Source organism: Dama dama, chromosome 20 (assembly GCF_033118175.1).
Source record: "Dama dama isolate Ldn47 chromosome 20, ASM3311817v1, whole genome shotgun sequence".
In the NCBI taxonomy this organism is placed as follows: domain Eukaryota; kingdom Metazoa; phylum Chordata; class Mammalia; order Artiodactyla; family Cervidae; genus Dama; species Dama dama.
Genome location: NC_083700.1, coordinates 54,008,698 through 54,031,501, shown reverse-complemented (window position 1 = coordinate 54,031,501; position 22,804 = coordinate 54,008,698). Strand labels below are relative to the sequence as shown.

Below are 22,804 nucleotides of genomic sequence, written 5' to 3'. Positions count from 1 at the left end.
AAAATTTTTCACACTTCACTTTGAATTAAGATTCTTTTATGATTACCACTAGTCTCATGTGTGCTACTCTGATACCGTCAATAGTGAATTTTATGTCACGGTAATCATATTTAGTTTTCATTAATATATTTCTATTAAAGTTATTTATATATCACATAGCCCAAATTTTCAAAGCATTTAGAGCAAAATGACATACTTTATGGTTTTAAAGTCATAATGATTAAGAGCTTCACTCATTTTAGAGTTTAGTAATTTTTAAAGAATGTTATTTGCAACTAGAACTGTAAAAAAAAAAATACCAGTGATATTTGCATGTTTTCTCTTACAGCCTGATGTGTGAAAAAAGAATTTTTGAAACTGTGAATAGTGTAAGACATCCCTTTTTGGTGAACCTTTTTGCATGTTTCCAAACCAAAGAGCATGTTTGCTTTGTAATGGAATATGCTGCCGGTGGGGACCTAATGATGCACATTCACACTGATGTCTTTTCTGAACCAAGAGCTGTGTGAGTATTTAGACATTTCTCTGAGTTTCTTCATGACTGATTGCTTTCTGGGAAGGAAGAAAACTCTGAATTTTAGATTTATTTTTTTCCCTTAAATGGAAAATAGAGAAAGGAGTCTTAGAACTCTTTACTTGCCTTTTTGTCATATATAAATGTATCTATTTTTCTCTGTTGTTCATGTTGAAAATTTCATATATTACCCTAAGTCACACTTGATAAGTTAGATATACCATTTAGGTTTGCTTTAGTAAAATTTTTTTTTTTTCTAGTATATTTTATCCCTAAGGAATGCCATCTGGGACCATGGTTTTAAATATTAACTATACTCAAAGTACATTGTTAAGTGAAAAAAAAAAATGTAGAAGAGTTCTTATCATATATTTGTATGAAGTATTTATATTTGCATTTTAAGGGGTAGTTTAAAATAGTGTGCCTTAAGTATTAAAATACTTAATGCATATCCTTAAAATATCTCTGAAAAAATATAAAAGAAATTGATATGCATGTCACCTCCAATGAAAGGCGTAGAATCCAGATTTATGATAATAAATGAGTATACTGTTTAAAATTTATATTTCACTGAGTACTTACTAGATGTCAGGTACTGTGTTAATTATTTTAATTTATCACCATAATCCTTTTTGTAGTTTTTGAGTGTGATATTATATGGAAGTTTTGCTTATTCAAATGCAAAAGAATAAATAATAACAAACACTTGTGACTAAACATAATGTGTATGTATTCTCCCCCTGTTGTTATCTCAGTTTTATAGCTCTTAAGTGTGGAGCTAGGGATTTGAACCTAGGAAAATTTACTGTTAATCGCTATACTCTATGTGCAGGTATTTACCAAATTTATGTTTCCAGCCCTTACCTTGTTCCCTAACTTCCAACTCTAGTAAAATTCAGCAGCCAACTTGACTTTTCCCTTTATGTAGCTGATAAGTATTTCAAGTATCTCAAAATGAACTCCTGATGTTTCCCATTTCCCCTCACTTCACTCACCACTCCCTAGCCTGTTGCTCTTCTAGGCTTCTCTTTTATTAAACGGTAGTACCATCTACCAGCTGTTCAGGCCAGAACACAAGGAGTCATTCTTGATTCTCTTTCTTCCTTACCTGCAACATCTAAATTCTGCCTCCAAAACATAAAAATCATAAACCAGTGATTAGTAAATCATTGTTGTTGTTGTTTAATCTCTAAGTTGAGACTGACTCTTTTGTGACTTCATGGACTGTAAGCTGCCAAGCTCCTCTGTTCATGTGATTTCCGAGGCAAGAATACTGGAGTGGGTTGTCATTTCCTTCTCCAAGGTATTTTCCTGACCCAGGGATCGAACCTGCATCTCCTGAATTGGCAAGATTCTTTACCACAGGGAAGCTCAGTAAACCTTTATTGGGTTTATTATAAAATCTTTATCTCTTGTCTGTATTCTGACAATTGACATTTGTGTAATATTTTTACTTTCCTCCCTTTGTTTGATTCTTACCATAACCATTAGAGGTAGAACAGATGGTAGTACTGTCGTATTTTCAAATTTCAAATAAAGAAATAGGGCATTAGTTCTGGTGGATAGTGAAGCTTTCAATAAAGGAGGCAAAAGCCACAAAATAATAGGTGGCTATTAAAAATTTGTTCCCTGCGTATTTAAAAATTAAAAGCAGGCCATCTAGACTATGCCTAGCCCTGTACTAACTGCTGTGGAAATTTTGGTTTTGTTTTGTTATGCTTTTTTTTGAGATGAATATAAATTCCTATTTTGCATTAACACACTTTTTATTCTTTCTGAGAGTACGAATTACATAGTACCAATGAAACAATTAACCCCAGTGAAATACAAGAATAAAATGCTACATTGCAATACTTTATATCTGCAGTACCTCCCTGTAATCATTCAGATCTCACCTGCAATGTCATTTCTTTGAAGGTCCTTTCCTGAGTACTTTATCTAAAATATCACTGTATCACTAATGTCTAAATCAGGCCATTCTATTCTGTTTTATATTTTATGTTCTCCATACCACTTTATTTATAGCTGAAATTGTCTTATTTACTTTTTACATTTTTATTGTCTGTTTCCACTCACTAAAGGGGCACAATGATGACTCTGTCTATTCTGTGTACTAGTGGAACACCTCAAGGGGAGGGGTAGCTCACATATACTAGGCAAACATATTCTTATTGCTTGAGACAGTGGAATTAAAATTAGTCCTAGCCTTGCTGTGTTCTAGCTATGTGATTTTAAATTAGAGCTTCATTTTCTGCTTCTGTGAAAATATTTATCTTAAAGGTTTAATTTGAAGATACTCCTTGTACTCAGTTATTTACTAAGTATCATTAGGACAACCTATTTACAAATAAACAAAAGGGAAATCAAGGTATTTTTATAATTGTCACAGTTTTGTTTTGCCACCAAAATAAGTTTGCTTCAAAAAAAAAAAAAAAGCTACCTAAGCAAGTTTAGAATCACATTGTTTTAATGGACTTCACTTCTGATAATTATTTAAGATCTAATGTATAATAATATTTATTAATAGTTGAATTTTAAAATTCTCAAAATTATGGCTCCATCTTTGTAAAAATAAGTAAACACAAAACATAATTGTATTATCTATATGTACACATAAATGCATTCTAGAAGTTTGAAGAACAATCACAAAACTAATAAGAGCAGTTATCTCTGTGGATAGTAGTGGCATTAGGATGAGATGGAGATGTATGAATGAAAAACTGTGCTTTGGGGTAGGGGTGTTATGTGTTTTTTATAGAGGAAATATCCTTGTATTACTTGTAAAATTAAGATTCTCTTAAGTGTCTCCTTGTAGGCTATTCTACACTGAAGACAGCCCTGCATTTTTTAATTCATTCATTTATGATTGACCTACCTCCTCATTCATTAAGGTTATTGTGTATCAAGCATTTTGCTCAGCCTTTAGGCTGAATTCTGAAAAAGACAAACATGGTCCAATCCCTCAAGAGTTAATATTCTAGCTTGGCTGAAGTTTTCCTAAGATCAAAACCTATTTAGCCAATTTCCAGACATCTTCACCTGTCTCAAGGCAATTTGAGGTCAATATCTAAACACAAACTCACTTTTCCCACAAAACTTGGGCTACTTCTGTATTTTTTCACCTCTTCATTATAATAAAAAGGAAACCTTGAGAATCATCTTCAGCTTTTCCTTCTCCCTCATCCTTTATATTAATAGCTAATGAGACACTAAGTCCTGTTGTGTTCATTTTAAAGTTTCTCTTGAATCCATCTCTTATTCTCTTTGTGGTCACTACATTAGAGGTTCTAATGATCTTTCATCTGTACTATCATTTTAGCCTTATCTGTTCCTTATCCCTCTGGATATCTGCCTACTTGCACTCCAGCCTTCACACTACTATCAAGAAATTTTAACATAAATCTGATCATTCTGCTCTCTTTAATATGGTTTGATTCAGTATTGCTAAAAGAAGAATTTTCAGTAGAGGCATACCTCAGAGATATTGCAAGTTCAGTTCCAGACCACTGCAATAAAACAAATATCATAATAAAGTGAGTCATGTGAATTTTCTGGTTTCCCAGTGCATTTAAGTTACATTTACACTATACTGTAGTCTATTAAGTGTATCATAGCATTGTCTTTTTAAAAAATGTACATACTTTAATTAAATACTTTCCTAAAAAATGCTATCATCTGAACCTTTGTGATAGTAATGTCAGAGATCACAGATCACCATAACAAACATAATGGTGATGAAAAAGTTTGAAATATTGAGAGAATTACTAAAATGTGACACAGAGACTTGAAGTGAGCAAATGCTGTTGGAAAAATGGCACCCATTGTGTTTCCATTCAGGGTTGCCACAAATCTTCAATTTGTTTAAAAAAAAAAAAAAAGTTATCTGTGAAAATGCAATAAAACAAGGTATGCCTTTGTTCATAATATGACAATCAGGGTCTTTTGCAACTAAATCTCAGGCTGTCTTCTCAGCCTCATCTTCCACTACTTCCCTCATCATTTACTTCAGCCACAAACTTGTTATTGGTTGTCAAACATTCTATGCCTTGTACACTGCTATTCCTTTCCCTCTTAGGGAAATGCCCTATATTTCTCCCACAAAAGTTTAACACCCTTCTGCCTTTATAATGGCATATTGTAATTTTTTCTAAAGAACCAGATAAAATATCTACTCTAAGGACTTAAGTGACCCCCACCCAGACGAAGTTAATGGCTTCCATTTTAGGGACTGTATTTTTCTTATTTTTAAAATACTTAGCACATATCTTACATGTCTGGCACATAGTAAGGACTCAATAAATATTTGTGAAACTAGTTAACTAGAGTTCTGCTTCGAAGCATAAAAGTATAAACTCTGGGATTCAAAACAGTGGGATTTATTAAAATTCTTTTGATTTAATTCTTGAAACAGATTTTATGCTGCATGTGTAGTTCTTGGGTTGCAGTATTTACATGAACACAAAATCGTTTATAGGTAAGTAAAATTTTGACACTTTTCTAATTGCTTATTGATATGAAGTAGAATTAAAGATGATTAAGAATAGTTTGTGTTTAACCATCTTCATAATTTTCTCTTTCATATGGTAAGTGACCACTAAAAAAGTTAAAACCCAATTTTGAAAGACATAGTTAACACAATTATATGATGAACTTCTTTGTTACTGGTCCTCTGACCATTACCTAATTAGAATAGTCAGATTGTAAGCTGGCCTATGATAATACAATTTACCAACAATATTCATCCTGGTGAATATTTATGTTCAGTTGATCCACTATAGAAAATTTCTATAGGCTACTACTACTGAAAATTTGTTCATGATAAGTAGCTTGTGCCATTTTGCTTCCTTCATTAAGCCTTGCTTAATGAAGTGTACTTGAGGACATAGCTGATTAGCTGATTTAAGTACTGGCACAAACTCCTTACCAAATTGTAGACCAGTTAGAAATAGTTCATAGTCCATCAAGTCGTCTGTGGGTAACACTTTGAATAGCATTGCTCTAGATCAGACAAATTGTAGGAAGGCCAGTCGGAATTAAAAGACTATAAACATGAATTTATTCAAACTTCTAACAATGTTTTCAAGGTAATGGTTTCCTCATGACCTTATTTTACTCAAAGAATAAAATATTTTCAAGTTAATTTGTAGTCATTTAGTATGACTTAATAACTTCCTCTTTATTTTGAATTATTCTCTTAGAATGTTAAACCTGCTTGTTTATACCTTATTTATGCTGTTCATTTGACAGTTCTTTCTTATGGAATGTATGTAGGGAATTCAAACAAGTCCGAGAGTTCCCTGGTGATCTAGTGGTTTGGATTCAGTGCTTTCACTACTGTAGACCAAGTTCAATCCCTCATACGGGAACTGAGATCTTGCATGCCACGTGGCATGGCCATTAACTTATTTATTTATTAAGCTTGAATATCATGAAAGTATAAGTATCATGAAAGATACATGAACTCTTTCTAAGCTTTAAAATATATATATTTAAATAGATAAAACATTTAGATACATTCTTTTTTACATAATGGGGGAATATTCAGAAATTATATTTTGTAAAGTAATAATCTTGCCAAAAAAAGAAAATGAATATTAATAATATAGTATTTATAGTAAATCTCAAACCATAATATGAAAAAACTCATTTTTTAGTAAAGAAAAAGTATAACTCATATTAAAATGATGTTTCTACTTTATTATCTACTGATTTTATTGATTTTTTTTTCATTTTGCTTTTTTTTTTATCCTGAACAGAGATTTGAAATTGGATAACTTATTGCTAGATACAGAGGGCTTTGTGAAAATTGCTGATTTTGGTCTTTGCAAAGAAGGTAATTGGATATTTTAAAGTGCCTTTTCTAATAAATTACTATTGCTTTGTGCTTTGGAAGTTTTCAAGTTTGTCTATGGAAAGCAAAATGTATTTTTTAATTTATTAAAAATTAAACTTTATTGAGATGTTACAGATTGTTCATATAACCTAATCTATAACATTATTAAGAATTTATTCTGTGAACATGAATAAGATTGGGTTTTCAGAAATCACAGTATGGAAAAGAAGACTCTCTTTGTATGGTTAATAATTTTGTCACTACTCTAAGAAAGCATTGGTCAATCACCAGATTTTTGGCTTTGCTGGGATTGTGCTGAGTAAATTTAAATTACATATGCCTAAAAACCTCTCCTGCCTCTTAAAACTTTTAACATTTTAAATAGGAAAAAATGCATATGCCTCAAGAATCTTCTATGTGTGTGTGTGTGTGTGTGTACACAGAGGTAAATAAATATCCAAACTGGGAAAATTTGAATCATATGTAGCATAAGAAAGTGTAAAAAGCATGGGCTTAGGCACCACCCTTGAATCCTGACTCTGCCACTTATTTGCTCTGTGTCTTTGGACAAGTTACTTCTAACCTCATGGAGTCTGTCTTCTCAGCTATAAAATAAATGTAATTCTCCTTGTTTAGGAGTATTATGACAACTAGAGATAGTGCCACAGTTTGTGGCACTGTGCCTAATATAGTAAATAGGTACATTTAATATATTGTATTGTAGGAAACATTGTCTCCCTCTCTATACCCTGGTACTTCTTGTTTCTTATTCAGCTTTCTTTCCACCATATACTGTAGTGCTTGGCACATCTTAAGTATTTAGTGAATATTTAATTAATAAGCAGTTGAATAAATGAATGAATGAATTTTGTAAAGCTTTGTCCATTATTTACCCACTGACCTCCTAATTATTGAATCCAGTGAAAGTTTTTTTCTTTTATTGGATCTCACTGTATTGGACATGTATCGGACACTGTTGACTGAAATGGTTTTGCTCCTCGGAGTCTGGACTTAGCCCATTGCTATTCTTAGGTAGTTTTTAGCTAGCAATTATATACTAATGATTCCCAAATCTATCATTTCCTTTCCAAACATATATAGTCAACTATCTACTAGACAGTTTTACTTGAACAGTCAGTCAGTAGGTACCTGAATCATAATCCAAACAGAAATAGTTCTTTTCCTCAGTCTCATTTGCAGTTGATGGCGCCATAATCCTCCCAGTCTCCCAATCTGAAAATGTGAAATTGTTCTGGACTGTCTCCTCCTCATTACTTTCCACATCCAGTTAATCACCAGATTGTACTGACATCTACCTCCTTGATGTTTAGTTTTTTTTCAAACAATATTTAAGTTTTTCATCTCCCCTCTACTCCCCTCTCCCTTTCTACTCCCCTCTATTTGCAATCATCATCTTGTTTTAACAAGGCTACTTTAATAGCCTCTTAACTTTTCTGTCTCTATTCTTTTTCTTCCTCAAATCTCAACCTGCCATATAATTGCTAAAATACAAAAGAGGCCCATATAAATTCAAAGCTGAGCATGGTACGTCCCTACTGAAAGCCTTCAGTGGCAAAGATGTGATATATATTGCCCCACCTGATCTGCCAGCCTCCTTCTCCAGCCAGATCTCTCGCAGCTTTCTTCTTAGTACCTTCTGTTCCAGCAAAACCAAACTGCTTACAGTCTTTGTTTTTCCACCACTGTCACTTATCTCAGTCTATTTGCTAACATCTGTTCATCCTTTATGCTTCTCAGGTATCACCTGTGCATATAAGTTACCTGAGACTCTCCTCCTATCTCAAGTACCAAGTCAGCTTTCTAACACTTTAGAATACATTCAGACATTTTCTTCAATGAGTAGAATTTTATTTGACTAATTTATTACTATATTTTGAGGAACATATTTGGGCTTCCCTTGTAGCTCAGTCGGTAAAGAATCTGCCTGCAATGCAGGAGACCCAGGTTCAGTTCCTGGGTCAGGAAGATACCCTGGAGAAGGAAATGGCATCCCACTCTAGTATTCTTGCCTGGAGAATCCCATGGACAGAAGAGCCTGGCAGGCTACAATCCATGGGGCCACAAGAGTCAGACATGATTTAGTGACTAAATATGAAGAATGTATTTAGAAAACCAGTTAGCTAAAATGTTAATACTGTATTTCTATATAATATGATACACTCATTCAACTCTTGATTATCCAAGGGTTTGCTTTTGGTAGTTTTCAGACTATACTCAATGCAATTTTTATAATAAAGCAAGTAAGTATATTTTAAAAATTTAGTTGACAGGGTAGAAATTAAAGTTTAGAATAAGTTTTTTTCTTTTGTAACTTCTTAGCAGTGCTTATAAAGTAATGACAAGAAAGAAAAATAAGTGGTAAAATGAAACATGGAAATTTTATTTATTTTTATCCATTAATTAAATAATAGAGTTGCTTTTGCACAGTTTACTCCATATTAATTCTTAGCATTTTCTTTAAAATCTTTTTTGTGGGCTACCCTAGTGATCTAGTGACCAGGACTCTGAGCTGTCAGTACAGGGGATCTGGATTTGATTCCTGGTCAGCGAGCTAGATCGCACGTTCCACAGCTAAAAGATCCTGCATGCTGCAACTAAAGATTCTATATGCTGCAGCTAGGATCTGGTGAAGCCAAAAATAATAAATATAAAAAAAGACTCTTTGATGTATTTTGGGTTTGATCACCATGCACAAATGTACATCTTTAATTTTGCTTCCTAACGATATCTTCTGACTCTTATGCTAGATTTTTTTCTTTGCTAACAAATATTTGAATTTTATCTTTTTCAGGAATGGGATATGGAGACAGAACAAGCACATTTTGTGGCACTCCTGAATTTCTTGCCCCAGAAGTGTTAACAGAAACATCCTATACAAGGGCTGTAGATTGGTGGGGCCTTGGTGTCCTTATATATGAAATGCTCGTTGGTGAGGTAAGTAGTATAAGATAGATAAAAGGGAAAGATGATTGAAAGAACAAAACATGTCATTTATAAAACCACTTCATATGTTTCCTGCATAAGTATAACTTAAGCTTTATAAATACTTATATGTATTAGTAATGCTTATGATCCTATATTACCTTCACTGTCTTTTTTAGGTTTTTATATTTGCGGAATATATACCACTGTTTTGAAAATAGTTTAATATAGTGTTGCTATGGGCTTCCCAGGTGGCGCTAGTGGTAAAAAACCTGCCCGCTTGTGCAGGTAGACGTAAGAAATTAGGTTCAGTCCCTAGATTGGGAAGATACCCTGGAGAAGGGCAAGGTAACCCACTCCAGTATTCTTGCCTGGAGAATCCCATAGACAAAGGAGCCTGGTGGGCTCCAGTCCATGGGATCACAGAGCATAGGATGCAACTGAAGTGCTCTAGCACACTCGCATGGTTATATTTTATGATTTTTAAACACAGTCATACATAACTGATCATTTCATAGGAAATAGAAAGCAGGAAGACTGATAAGAGGAATGTATTCTGTATCTATAAAGAAATGTCAGTTATACATTGGTTGGAAATAAATGTTACTTTCAGAAGCAATATAGCAGAATTGAAGAGGTTAACATTTTTTTCCTACTATTTTCTTTATATTAACTTAAATTTCTGAGGATAAGTTAGTTTTACATGGAAATTGTTACCACTTAGAAAACAGTGAATTATATTTAATTAATAAAACAGTAAGAAGAAGTTACTATTTTGTTATAAATTGTTGAAAATGATGAATTGGTGGAATTAAGAAAGAGTAAATATTTAGACAAGTAATTGAAAACTACTTAGATGGGCTTGATGGTCTTGAGATGAAAGAAAAATTTTCTTAGGGAATTGGTTCCTTGTTCTACAGTTTTTCCAATGCCAGTGACCAACCTTGTACATTCTAAGCATGAAAAAACTAGTAGCTTAATGAATGAATGAATGGCTAAATTGTTGAATGTCAGAAATTTCTAGTTTTGCTCTGTGATTGTCATTTAGTGGCACATATCCCAAACAAGTAAATAAATGATTTTAGTTCATCCACTGACAGTGCCTTTTGATATGTAAATTGGAATGGAACTTTGGGAAAGATTAAAAAGAAATAGTGAATTAAAATATATAGTATGTGCTAGGTAGGCACTGTTCTATGTGCTTTATAAGTATTAGCTCACTTAATTTTTCATCAACCTTTAATGATCTCAGTAGTAGTCTTATGTTTATTTCCAGATGCATAATTAGAGACACAAAGAAGTTAGTAACTTTAAAGTTATACACCTCTCATATAGTGGAGCTTGGATTTTAACTTAATCTCTAAACCACTGTACTTTGCTGCCTCCAAGATAGGGTATCCACACAAATTTATTTCACCTCTGTTTAGAAAAGAGAAAAGCATACAGTGCTTTAAGGCAGAAAGATATATTTTACGCCTTATTCACAGTTTTCTTTGCTTTCTACAAGTGCCAGAAGTACCATAATAGTTGTTTCTATAAGCTCTGACATACTTAAACTTTTTTTAAGTAACATTTTTGTTGCTTTTTTAAAAAATTTAGTGTTCAATTATGTATGAGATTTGTTACCAAAAATTAGGTGCTTGCTTAAAATTTACTCTTCATATTGGAGATGACATGCAAAAGATGAGAGTCTACTATCAAATTCTATAGAATTAAGAGCCAATTAATTTTACTCCCCCTGATTCTAAAGTATCTGGGAGATTTGGCAGTGAACAGTGAGGAAGTTCCTGTTTCATAGTTTAAAGGAACTTCTCATTGGTTAAGCTCTTACTAGGAGAAAAAAGACAGTGAATCTGGCTATTTCTTCACAATTGCCTTTTGCAGTTTTATTTCTTTTTAGCACCTCCATAAAAGGAGAATTGGGAAAAGAAATTTAAAATTCATTGGTACATATATTTTGTAATTTTATAGCACTGGTGAAATCTTAGCATTACCTTTTCTTAAATTTATAAAAGTGAAGTTTGGCTAAAGTTTATATCTAATTCCTCTATTATTACAAATGATTGAAAACTTACTGGATATATCATGTTTTCAAATTTGTATGAGTTGTGAGGACTTGAATCAACCCTAGGAATAAACTAACATATCAGGTCTCCTTTCTCTGTGCCAAAGAAGAGTGAAGATACCAGAGAAGTTTAAAATAACCATAGATATTAGAATTAGATCCTTGACATCTGATTAGACTATTGAATTCTTTTAATGTGTGCTTAAAATAGATTTGTTAACCTTCCATTGTTAGTACTGTTAGCTTATAATCTATTTGCAGAAAAAAACTTTAACAGTTTAACAAGTATGTAAATATATTTTCACTATTCAAAGACTTGTGGAGTGATAGTTTTCAAACACAAAATTGACTTATCAGGTAGAAGTCAAAATTGCTTCGTATTACCATTTGAAATTCTCATTGAAAATCCTTGTGAAATAGGATTTTCCCCTGACTTACTGTCTCAATCCCAGAAATTATATTGTCCCGTGTAACAGGTATTCAAGTTATGTATTTTGAGTGAGTAAATAAACAAACCTGATTTTGATACAGCAAGCCTGATAAAACCAAGTTTTATCAAACCAAAACTGAAATTTTGATAACTGAAAAGTTTGAAATTTTCTTAGATACAAGCAATAAGATTAGCAGTTCAGTTTTAGTATGTTGGGTTCTGAAATGATTTTCATAGATTCCTCAGGTCAGAGATCCCTCTCCTGTTGATACTGCTTTCTGCTTGGCTCTTGTTCTTTAAAAATTAACAGGAAGTAAGTAGCCAAATCTAAGGCGTCTGAAATTCTGAGGTAATAAGTCATATTTCATAGCAATATTTTCAGTGTAGTTGAGAGTTTATCCCTATGTACAACAAATTGTTATACTGAATGTTTATTTAACTACTTTTTTTATTACTCAGCGTAATTACTGTCACTCTGAGCAACCATCTTAACATTCTTCTGCTGAAATGCCTCAAGACCTGTTGTGTATAGAGCATTAAATATGCCTGGAAATGTGTTTTTTGGCTCCTTTCAGTTTAATTTTGTTTACAGTTGCTTCTTAGTACAGGCAAATTGTCTCTAATTGTGTTTTGTCGTTATTAATTTGCTATTGACTGTGGAATTTGGAACACATTCATGTCTGATGTATCTCCACAAACTGTGCTTCCCTCTGTAGTAACACTTCACCTTATGCATTTCCTTCTGTCTTTCCACAAGATTTCAATAAGCGTACATGGTGTGTCCTCTAGATAATAGATACGTATCTATTGTGTGTCTGTTGTAGCTTCTTGTAGTCCTTATTTGTTTTGGTGGAGGGTTTTTGTTTGATTTTGTTTTTCCTTTTTCTTTTTCTTATTTTCCTCACTGCATGGTTCTTTGTTGTATTTCAGAACCATGAATAGGTAAGATTTTACTGTATTGAACTCATTTTAACTAACTCAGGGGTATTTCTTCTAGTCTCCCTTTCCTGGTGATGATGAAGAGGAGGTATTTGACAGTATTGTAAATGATGAAGTAAGGTATCCAAGGTTCTTATCTACAGAAGCCATTTCAATAATGAGAAGGGTAAGAATTTTGTTGTAATATATATGTTTTATTTATAAAATAAATACAATACTCAAATACTTTGGCCACCTGATGTAAAGAACTGACTCATTGGAAAAGACCCTAATGCTGAGAAAGATTGAAGGCAGGAGGAGAAGGGGACAACAGAGGATAAGAGGTTGGAAGGCATCACCAACTCGATGGACATGAGTTTGAACAAGTTCAGGGAGTTGGTAATAGACAGCAAAGCCTAGTGGTATTGGACAGGGAAGTCCGTGGGGTTTCAAAGAGTCAGACACGACTGAGCGACTGAACTGACTGATATTAAGAATATTTCCCAGTAGCATTCTAGAAATTGTTTTTCAGTCATAGATGTTCATGGTTTAGACAAACACATACCAAAAGAAACTCTAAAAGGTTGCAAGTTATGAGAATCCTCAGTGAATCTCTGGTTTTATATTTACTTTCTTCCTTTATATTGTGTTAGTTATTAAGAAGAAATCCTGAGCGACGCCTTGGAGCTGGTGAAAAAGATGCAGAGGATGTGAAAAAACACCCGTTTTTCCGAGTAAGTGTGAAAGTTTAAAAATTTTTTGATACTCTAGCAGTTAGAAGTAGGAAACTAAACTGGTCATTTTATATTTTGTAATCCAGCTAATTGATTGGAGCGCTCTGATGGACAAAAAAGTTAAGCCGCCATTTGTACCTACAATTAGAGGACGGGAAGATGTTAGTAATTTTGATGATGAATTTACCTCAGAAGCACCTATTCTGACTCCACCTCGAGAACCAAGGATACTTTCAGAAGAGGAGCAAGAAATGTTCAGAGATTTTGACTACATTGCTGATTGGTGTTAAGTTCCTACACACTGTGAAACCAAGCAGACTGACTCATAAGAAGACCTCTTGAAAATAGCAGCCCTTCATTTGCTCTCTGTGCCAACAAAAGCTTCTGAGTTTTTTTTTTTTAAACATATGAAGATGTGTTTAAAAGTACTATTCTAATACCTTCTTGAAAAGTGGCTTTTCAGTATATTTTAAACAAAATTCTGAACACTGGAAACAGTTTCATGGAGTTTAAGCTGAATGAACATCAGTCATGAAAATCTATCACAAATGAATACTTTTGGATCAATAGCCTTATTTTTTAAAATCAGAGGGGAAAAAAACACTCTTCTACAGTCCCTAGCTTTGTCGTATGCCTGCCTTAAATGGAAGGAAAATTAATTAGTTAATTTTCCTTAGGTGTGTTTTACAAAAAGAGGAAAAGAGGGCCTAGGATGTTATTACTATTCACACATAGTATGATTCTGTTTGAATAAGGCAAATGCTCTTATTTTTTTTAAGAAATTACTGTAATATCCAAAAAAATGTAGTAATAGTTTGTGCACATATTGGGGCTTTTTTAAAAATGAAATGAATTGATGTCTTGTATTATACATTTTCTATATTTATTAGAAAATTTTTATTGCCTTATCTTTACCAACCATGTAACAGAGCCTCAGAGCTTTCCAACTGAGCTATTTGCCAAACAATCTTATTAAATCAACCATGCTGAAACAAACAGGAACAACTAAACATCTGCATTTACTTAAAATTTTAAGAATGAGGACTTAATGATCATCCTGAACCAAGATACTGTTACCTGTATGCATTCCCAAAGTCTAGATTCTTAGTACATTCAGTCATACTTTCTTCCAGAATCAGTGAACTGATTGCTCCTTTTTTTGATACGCATTGTACATTTATCAACCTAGTTCATCTTGTTCTTGTGTCTACTGTAGAAGGGAACTATATCTTTGTTAAAACATATGGATTATCATTGTATACATGCTGTGAACATGTATATGTGCAAGTTGTAATGTATTCTATGTTGTAGGTTTATTATTTAATTTCACCACTTCATCACTTTTGTACAGTGGCCAAGCAGACACCTCAGACTCCAGCATTTACATTAAGTGCATTTGTACATTTTAGGCCACTGGATCCAGATTTTATATTGGCAGTTACTGAGGGCAGAAGCAATATATTATAGCAGAATGTATAAATATTTTTGATAAAACAGTCTATATTTTATAAAAATTATTATAACACTAAAGCTGTACCTCAAAAGTTTCAAAAATAATTTGATCAAATACTTTGTACAAGGATCCATTTGTGGCTTTTTAATGCCCTTATAGGAAAGTCTTTTTGCAAGCCATGACTTTTCTACTTGCCTGGAGTTTTGGGTTTTTTTCTTTGTTTTGTTTCAATTATTTTTCCCTCCTAGTCCATGACTTTATTGTTTTTCCTTAGTTCAGTAATAACATCTTTGATTCCATGCTTAGCATGTTAGGGTCGTCATACCTCAGGAAATAGCAAGTTGTTAACTAACCAATAATGAATTAACCATTTAATCACTATTGTCTTATGTCTTAAAAAATGCTGAAGTTTAAATCCTATGAGAAAATGAAATCCTGTTGATTTATAGAGGTTTTTTGAGCTTAAAACATACATGAATATTCTGCCTTGCCAGGGTATGTTGGCATGTCTTTGCTATACTCTGAGAACAGTTAAAATTGTTCAGAGATAATTTCTATTTCCTTATAAATTGATTATAAACCATGTTCCCTTGGGGGAAAAGGGAGCAATATGTTGTTTTAAAATTATTTTAAAATGCCAGTTCACTTCCTTGGTAAAGGACAGTAGAGGATCTTAGCTACACTGTCTGCTTTTAATTTAAACAGTGTTAATACAACATTAAAAAAACACTAAATACTTTTGAGGTACAGTCTGCTCACCTTTTCTGGTTCTCAAATATGCATAGAAAGCAATGTCTAAAATAGGTTTTTAGCATTAAAAACTGACATAGCATTTTGTAACTACACAATGTACAGAATTTTTTTTTTTAATTAAAGTCAATCACTAAAAAAATTAGAGGGCAGGGTATATTCACACAATTAAGCTGAAGAAAGCACTAATTTTTTTTTCTGTAGTTTTAAAAATATATATATTTTAGTCAGATTTAAAATTTTTAAACTCTATAGAATGTAAATATATTTTGTTATTACTGTATGTGTAAGTGACTGCTCAAGCACTTTGTAAGGAAATTAGGATATTTTAGAATGGTACACTATGCATTCAAATGAAATGTGCCTTTATGTCATTTTAAGAAAAAGTGTTTTGCAGTCATAAATTACCACAAATGCACAAATTAAAGTTTAAATAGATTGTAATTTGTAACTTTGTTTTTAAGTATTATTTCCTTTTGGAAACTTACTATTGGTCAAAATATGTATTAGCTTTACTATATTCAAGATCTTGAAGACAAGTTAACTTTAGTTAATCTTCTTGCAGGTACTTTTAGTCCTGGGGAAGGGCAAAATCATTAAGACTCAAACCGAATTTTCTACTTCACTGGTAATACTGGGAAAATTTTTCATTTTTTTCCTGTAAGTTTAGTAGCATCTTTCATTCAGTGTTTACTTATGCAATGCCTTCTGTGTGCTGGACACTAAGGATAGAAAAGTACAAAAAAGAAAGCACCAAAGTCTTCATAAATGACGAGTGGTATACATCAGTGCTAAAATGTATTATATGTACTTTTGTTTGAGATTAATTTATTTAATTTTAGGACATGACTTTTTGAAAATAGGTAAATGAAAACAGATTGCTAGCCATTTTGTAGTCATCTTATTCAAAAATTATGAATGGAATATTTTAGAAATGTAAAAAAGATCCCTGCTATCTCTGTGACACAAATTAAGGTCATAATGTAAATCACCATTATATGTTGACTAAATGAAAGCTGCATTATAGATTGAAGTCTAACAGGAGTTTTACAAGTGCTGCTAATCTTTCCAAAGCACTGAGGGGTGAGTATGAGAAACCCGAAAGAACAAATGCCAACCCATGGATCGTATTTTTAATTCAGAATTCTTATTTACCTTCTAGCTATTTTTTGATATCTAGTGTTTCTCTGATATAAGCTTCATATGTATATACAAATATATCTATGTGTATTTATAAACATATGTATATAAATATATACATATATAAATAGAGGTAAGTTTTTAAAGTATCTTCTAAGTGTCAAAAATCTTGCATGATTTCTACTTCTAGTATCGTGACTAAGTAGAAGCTCTCAGACATCCAAAAGGGCACATATTTTGAGTCATTGCTAGTCTCATTAAAGATAAAAGTGGTCTCTGGCAATTCCTCACTCCAAAGTAGTCAAAAAACTTTTGAGCATGAATCTGGACACACTAGGGCTTCAGCATCTAAGAGTTGGGGAGTATCCAAGCCCAAGAGTGAGAATACTCCGAGATGGGGAGATTAGTCCAGAAGAGCTGGAAGTTGGAGAGGGTGAGAGCCAGGATGGCGGGTAGCTGACCTTGGAAATGCAGGCACTCAGAATAAATAGAGTAGCCAAGGATGAATTTCTGTAGCACCACCATTATGGGGATAACAAACTTTGGAATTGCAATAGAACTTACATTCTGTGCTAAAATTCTCTAGAGGAGCTCAAGTCCTATTTTACATATCACTGTTTGTCTACTAGTAGAATCAAATATTTTCTGAATGAAAACTTCTCCGGGATGGAAATATATAGGATTTTCACAAATTAAAATCAAGCTATACACTATCACAGATCACTAAATAGATGAGTGACAGGAAGTTATCTTTAATGAAGCCAATAAAAAAAGCAGATATAGATATCCCCTTCAAAAGATTGCAAATATTAGGATCCTTAGATGCAGAATATAACTATATAAACATGTTTATATGCCTAAAATTTACCGCATAAGCATGTAAAATGATATTTGAAAGAAATTAACATTTTGAAAATTTTAAAAATATATATATATAATTGACCAAGCTTGAAACTCAGTGGAAGCATTACAGAAGATGAGACAGGTGAAAAAAGAACTTAGTAAGTCAAATAAAGTGATGAGAAAATGAAAAATACAAAAGGAGGTTTAAGAGGTATGGAAGATGGAAGGGAGACTCAATCAGAAGAAATGGAAGAGAGGCAGTATGTAAGAGATAACGGCTGTGAATTTCCCAGAGGTGAAAAGTATTTAAGAAGTACCATATTCTCCATGCAGAAACTTAAATTTATGCATAGAATCATTGTTGTGAAGCTGCAAACCACAAAGACAGCATCTTGAAAATACACAGGGGAAAAGGACTAGTAGTATAAGGGCTTCCCTGATGGCTCAGACAGTAGTCTGCCTGCAATAACAGGAGACCTGGGTTCCATCCCTAGGTCGGGAAGATCCTCTGGAGAAGGAAATGGCTCCCACTCCAGTATTCTTACCTGGACAATTCCATCATTGTAGTGAAACTGCAGACCGCAAAGACAACATTTTGAAAATACCAGGGAGAAAGGACTAATTATCTATGAAGGAAAGACGACAAACAGTTAACTTTTCAATAGCAACAATAGAAGCGGTGGAATATTAATTTCAGAGCATTGAAAAATGAAATGTCAACCTGGAATTGTGTAGAAAGTAAACTTATTTTTTTAAGAAACAGCAATTTAAAATATTTTTTAAAAGAGGGTTTGGATCAAGAGTCGTACTCAAAAGGAAGAAAGAAAATGAGCCCAAAATGATGATCTAAGATACAAAAAAAGGCTTGTAAGCAAATAAAATGGTAAACAAGGAAATCTAAATAAACCAAGTCCACACATAGAAGCCTTTTTTCCCCTAGGTTAAGTCAACAGAAACCTGGATAGCAAATGTAAGAAAATGGAGAGAAAATCAGAGCTAAAGTATTCTATTGTGTTGTTGGGGTGTCAAGGTATTGATTAACTTTAGTTAAATGTATAATTGTAAAATGTCAAGGATATTCACTGAAAGAATATAGTGTATATAAATTCTAAATCAAAGATAAGATGGTAGAAGTCTAAATGTATAGCAATATAAATAGAGAAAGCTGACTAGTTAAAAGTAAAAAAGGAAATTGACTTTATAATGTTTACAAAAAGATCACTCTAAAATATACATACATAGAGAAGTTGAATGTAAAATTAGGAGGAAATATATATGATGCAAAAACCAGTCAAACTGAAGCTGTGCTGGTGTTACTTAATATCGAACAAAATCGATTTTAGACGCATCTTGAAAAAAGGACTTTTTGTCACCTAGAGTGGAGTGTTTCTACACAATGATAAAAGATTGAATTCACCGAAAAGGTACAGTAATTCAAAGCACATAGGTATCTAATAAAGTAGTCTCTAAATACAAACTTTAAGAGCTACTTAAAAATAACAAATATTCATTAGGGTGGAAGAGTTCAACTCACATTCTTGGACAACAGACTTTTTAATTAGCAAAGATATAAAATGTTGAAGAAAACAATAAGCTTGGTCCAATGGGCATACATAGATTTCTGCATCCAACAATTAAGAGAATCTACATTCTTTTCAAATACATTTACATTTACAAAATGGAGCATTTACAAAAATTGCAGAAAATTATAAAATTGTACCAATTATATTTTCTAACTAGTTTGAACAAAAAGATTAAATATGTATAATTTTATCTCATAAATATTGATATAAAAATACTAAAAAAAAATTACCATATCAGATTCAGTGATATATATGAAACACACTATTCCATTAGCAAATTAAGCATGGCTTAGTATTAGAAAATCTATAATTGTCATTTACCATAGTAACAGGTTATAAAAGAAAAGGTAATAGATTTAGATACAGCTGATGACATTCATGCTTTAATAGGGCATGGCAGAGTTGGTTAAACTGATAAGTGATATATATAGTAAAACAAAAAACATAAGTAACGAAACTCAGTGGCATCATCCCATATGAGGAAACATTCTCTTTAAAACTGGGGAATAAGGCTAGAATGCCTGTCTTTACTACTTTTCAACATTGAACTCTGCTACTCTCAATAATATAAGCATTCAAAGGAGGGTGTAAAATGGTTATTATTTGCAAGTGATATGATTATCAACCTAGAAAACTTAAAGACTACAATTAGCTAACAATTATAGTTTATCTAAGATTCTGGTTATAAGATGAAGATACAAAAAGCCGGTGACATGTCTTTGGATCATTATCAAGTAATTAGAATACAAAATATTTTTAAAAAACAACCTTACAATAGCCACAAAATTTAAGTTACCTAAAAATAAATTAACAAAAGATGTGCAAAATCAGGTGTTTTTGTTTTCAATTCTTTATGGGGAGACATTAAAGAAAACCTAAGTAAATGTAGAAATATCCCATCTTATCATGTGCTGCCAAGTTTTCCTCAGATTGCTCTGTAGGTTTAATGCAACTCCAGTCAGAGTTTCAACATTTTTTTGGTAGAACTTTACAAGTTCATTCTAAAATTTATATGGGGCTTCCCTGGTAGCTCAGCACTTAAAGAAGCCACCTGCAATGCAGGAGACCCCGGTTCGATTCCTGGGTTGGGAAGATCCCCTGGAGAAGGGAAAGACTACCCACTCCAGGATTCTGGCCTGGAGAATTCCATGGACCGTATAGTCCATGGAAAGTTTATATAGAACAAAAAGTCAATAATAGTAAAGAATAGTTTAAAAAATTTCTGAAGAACAAGAGGAGAAGGAATTTACCCTACCACATATGAAGAATTTAAAAAGTGTAGCAATTATTGTAGAATTGGTACATATTACAAATTAAACAGTAAGGCCCAGGAAGATACCCACACATATATATATAGAAATTGATATACAAAAGAAGCAGCCTGGGGACTTACTTGGTGGCACAGTAGATAAGAATCCGCCTGCCAATGCAGGGGACATAGGTTCAATCCCTGGTCTAGGATGATCCTGGAGACAACTAAGCCCATGCAACAAGAGAAGCCCCCACAGTGAGGAACCTGCCACACCACAATAAAGAGTACCCTACTCACCACAACCAGAGAAAGCCCACACAAAGCAGTGAAGACAAAATCAATAAAAATTTTTTAAAAGCAATATGGCAGTTTAGTGGATAAAAATAATGTTCCATAGATAGAGCCAGGAAAATTGCTTATCCATATGGAAGGGGAAAAAGAAACTGAATTTCTGTGTCACGCCATCCTAAAATTTCAAATGAATTTTAAAAATGTCAAAAGTAAGACATGAATCAGTGAAAATATTATACGTAAGCGAAGAAAGCACTAAACTGTAAGAAAAGTTCATAATTCAACCATAGTAAAATTCAAAAGTTCTGTTTATGAGAAGACATCATAAAGTAAAAAGGCTAGTCACAAACTGGAAGATTATTTCCATCATGTAAACAGAATGATAGCTAATATACATTAAAAGTTCCTGAAATTCAATAAGGAAGACAGTGACAAAGTTCAAAAGATATGAACAGATATTTCACGTGAACAGTATATGTGTCCAATCTCAACTGTTCTTAGAAACTACAAAGTGAAGACCATACTGAGATAAAATGGTGTACTGTGCTCAGTCTCTCAGTTGTGTCCAACTCTTGTGACCCTGTGGACTGTAGCCCACCAGACTCTTCTGTCCATGGGATTATGCAGGCAAGAATACTGGAGTTGCCATTTCGTCCTCCAGAGGACCTTCCCAACTCAGGAGTTGAACCCTCATCTCCTGTGATTCCTGCATTGGCAGGTAGATTCTTTACTGCTGAGCAATTGCACACATTCAATTGGCAAAAATTTTACATTCAGCTCATATCAAGTGGTAGAGATGGAGTGAAACAATGAGATCTTGTGTAAATTGTTGTGAGGAGTATAAAGAAATAGCCACTCTGGGAACACAATTTGGTATTATCTTGTAAAGTTGAACATTTACACACTTTGGTACCCAGCAATTCCACTTGAGTACTATAGCCTTCCCAGGTGGTGCGAGTGGTAAAGAATCCGCCTGTCAGTGCAGGAGATGTAAGAGACATGGGTTCAATCCCTGTGTCGGGAACATGCCCTAGAGTAGGAAATGGCTACCCACTCTGGTATTCTTTCCTGGAGAAATTCCATAGACAGAGGAGCCTGGTTGGCTACAGTCAGTGGGATTGCAAAGAGTTGGACATGTCTGAGCACACAGTGCACTGTACCCTAAAGAAACTCTGTAATGCACACAGTACTGTTCTAGCACTATTTGTAAGCAAAATTGGAAACAACCCAAATACTTATCAATGGAAGAAAATGGTTTAATAAAATATAATTAAGCCGTGAAATATTATAGAGCGATGAAGATCAACTGCCCCATAGTGAACAGTACAGAAGAGCAAAATATGTGAAAGAAGCTAATAAAGATTATGTACAGTGTCATATAAGTTTTTAAAAGTTAAAAATTAAGCCAAGCCAAACATAAATGTGATAAAAAAGAAAAAAAACCATTGCTTTTCTTTTCAAGCAAGTAATTGTTGAACAAAAATAAAGATAGGATTATCTGATGAAAGAATATGATAGTGGTGGAATACACATGATGATGCGAAGAGCTGACTCACTGGAAAAGACCCTGATGCTGGGAAAGATTGAAGGCAGGAGGAGAAGAGGGCAGCAGAGAATGAGATGGTTGGATGGCATCACTGACTCAGTTCAGTTCATCAGCTCAGTCATGTCCGACTCTTTGCGACCCCGTGGACTGCAGCACACCAGGCTTCCCTGTCCATCACCAGCTCCCGGAGCTTGCTCAAACTCTTGTCCATTGAATCGGTGATGCCATCCAACCATCTTATCATCTGTTGATACTTGAGCAAACTCTGGGAGATAGTGAAGGACAGGGATGCTTGGCGTGCTGCAGTCCATGGGGTCGCAGTCAGACATCACTTAGCAACCGAACAACAATGATACTGACATGTAGAAGGTTAGATCTTCAGTTTGGATGGTGATTTAATCAGTTCAGTAATATTAATAAATTATATACTCCTCACCATCTTGAATCCTCACTTTTCTCCTTTGCTACCTAATATTGCCATCTCCGTCAAACTGTTTAATGTATAGCCT

The 22,804-nt window shown here is 33.4% G+C and overlaps 1 protein-coding gene across 4 annotated transcripts in view; it reads left to right on the top strand.

Annotated features, from left to right (window-relative positions):
* The window catches only part of PKN2 (protein kinase N2), a 144,232-nt gene extending 127,303 nt beyond the window's left edge, over positions 1–16,929 (top strand). For all 4 annotated transcript variants that reach the window (XM_061121464.1, XM_061121465.1, XM_061121467.1 and 1 more), the window contains 7 exons: positions 329–505; positions 4,926–4,988; positions 6,271–6,347; positions 9,160–9,302; positions 12,783–12,890; positions 13,357–13,437; positions 13,524–16,929. In XM_061121464.1, the coding sequence (XP_060977447.1) occupies positions 329–505; positions 4,926–4,988; positions 6,271–6,347; positions 9,160–9,302; positions 12,783–12,890; positions 13,357–13,437; positions 13,524–13,727 (853 nt within the window). In that variant the 3' untranslated portion in view covers positions 13,728–16,929. The remainder of the gene's footprint in view (positions 1–328; positions 506–4,925; positions 4,989–6,270; positions 6,348–9,159; positions 9,303–12,782; positions 12,891–13,356; positions 13,438–13,523) is intronic.
* The last annotated feature ends 5,875 nt before the right edge of the window (positions 16,930–22,804 follow it).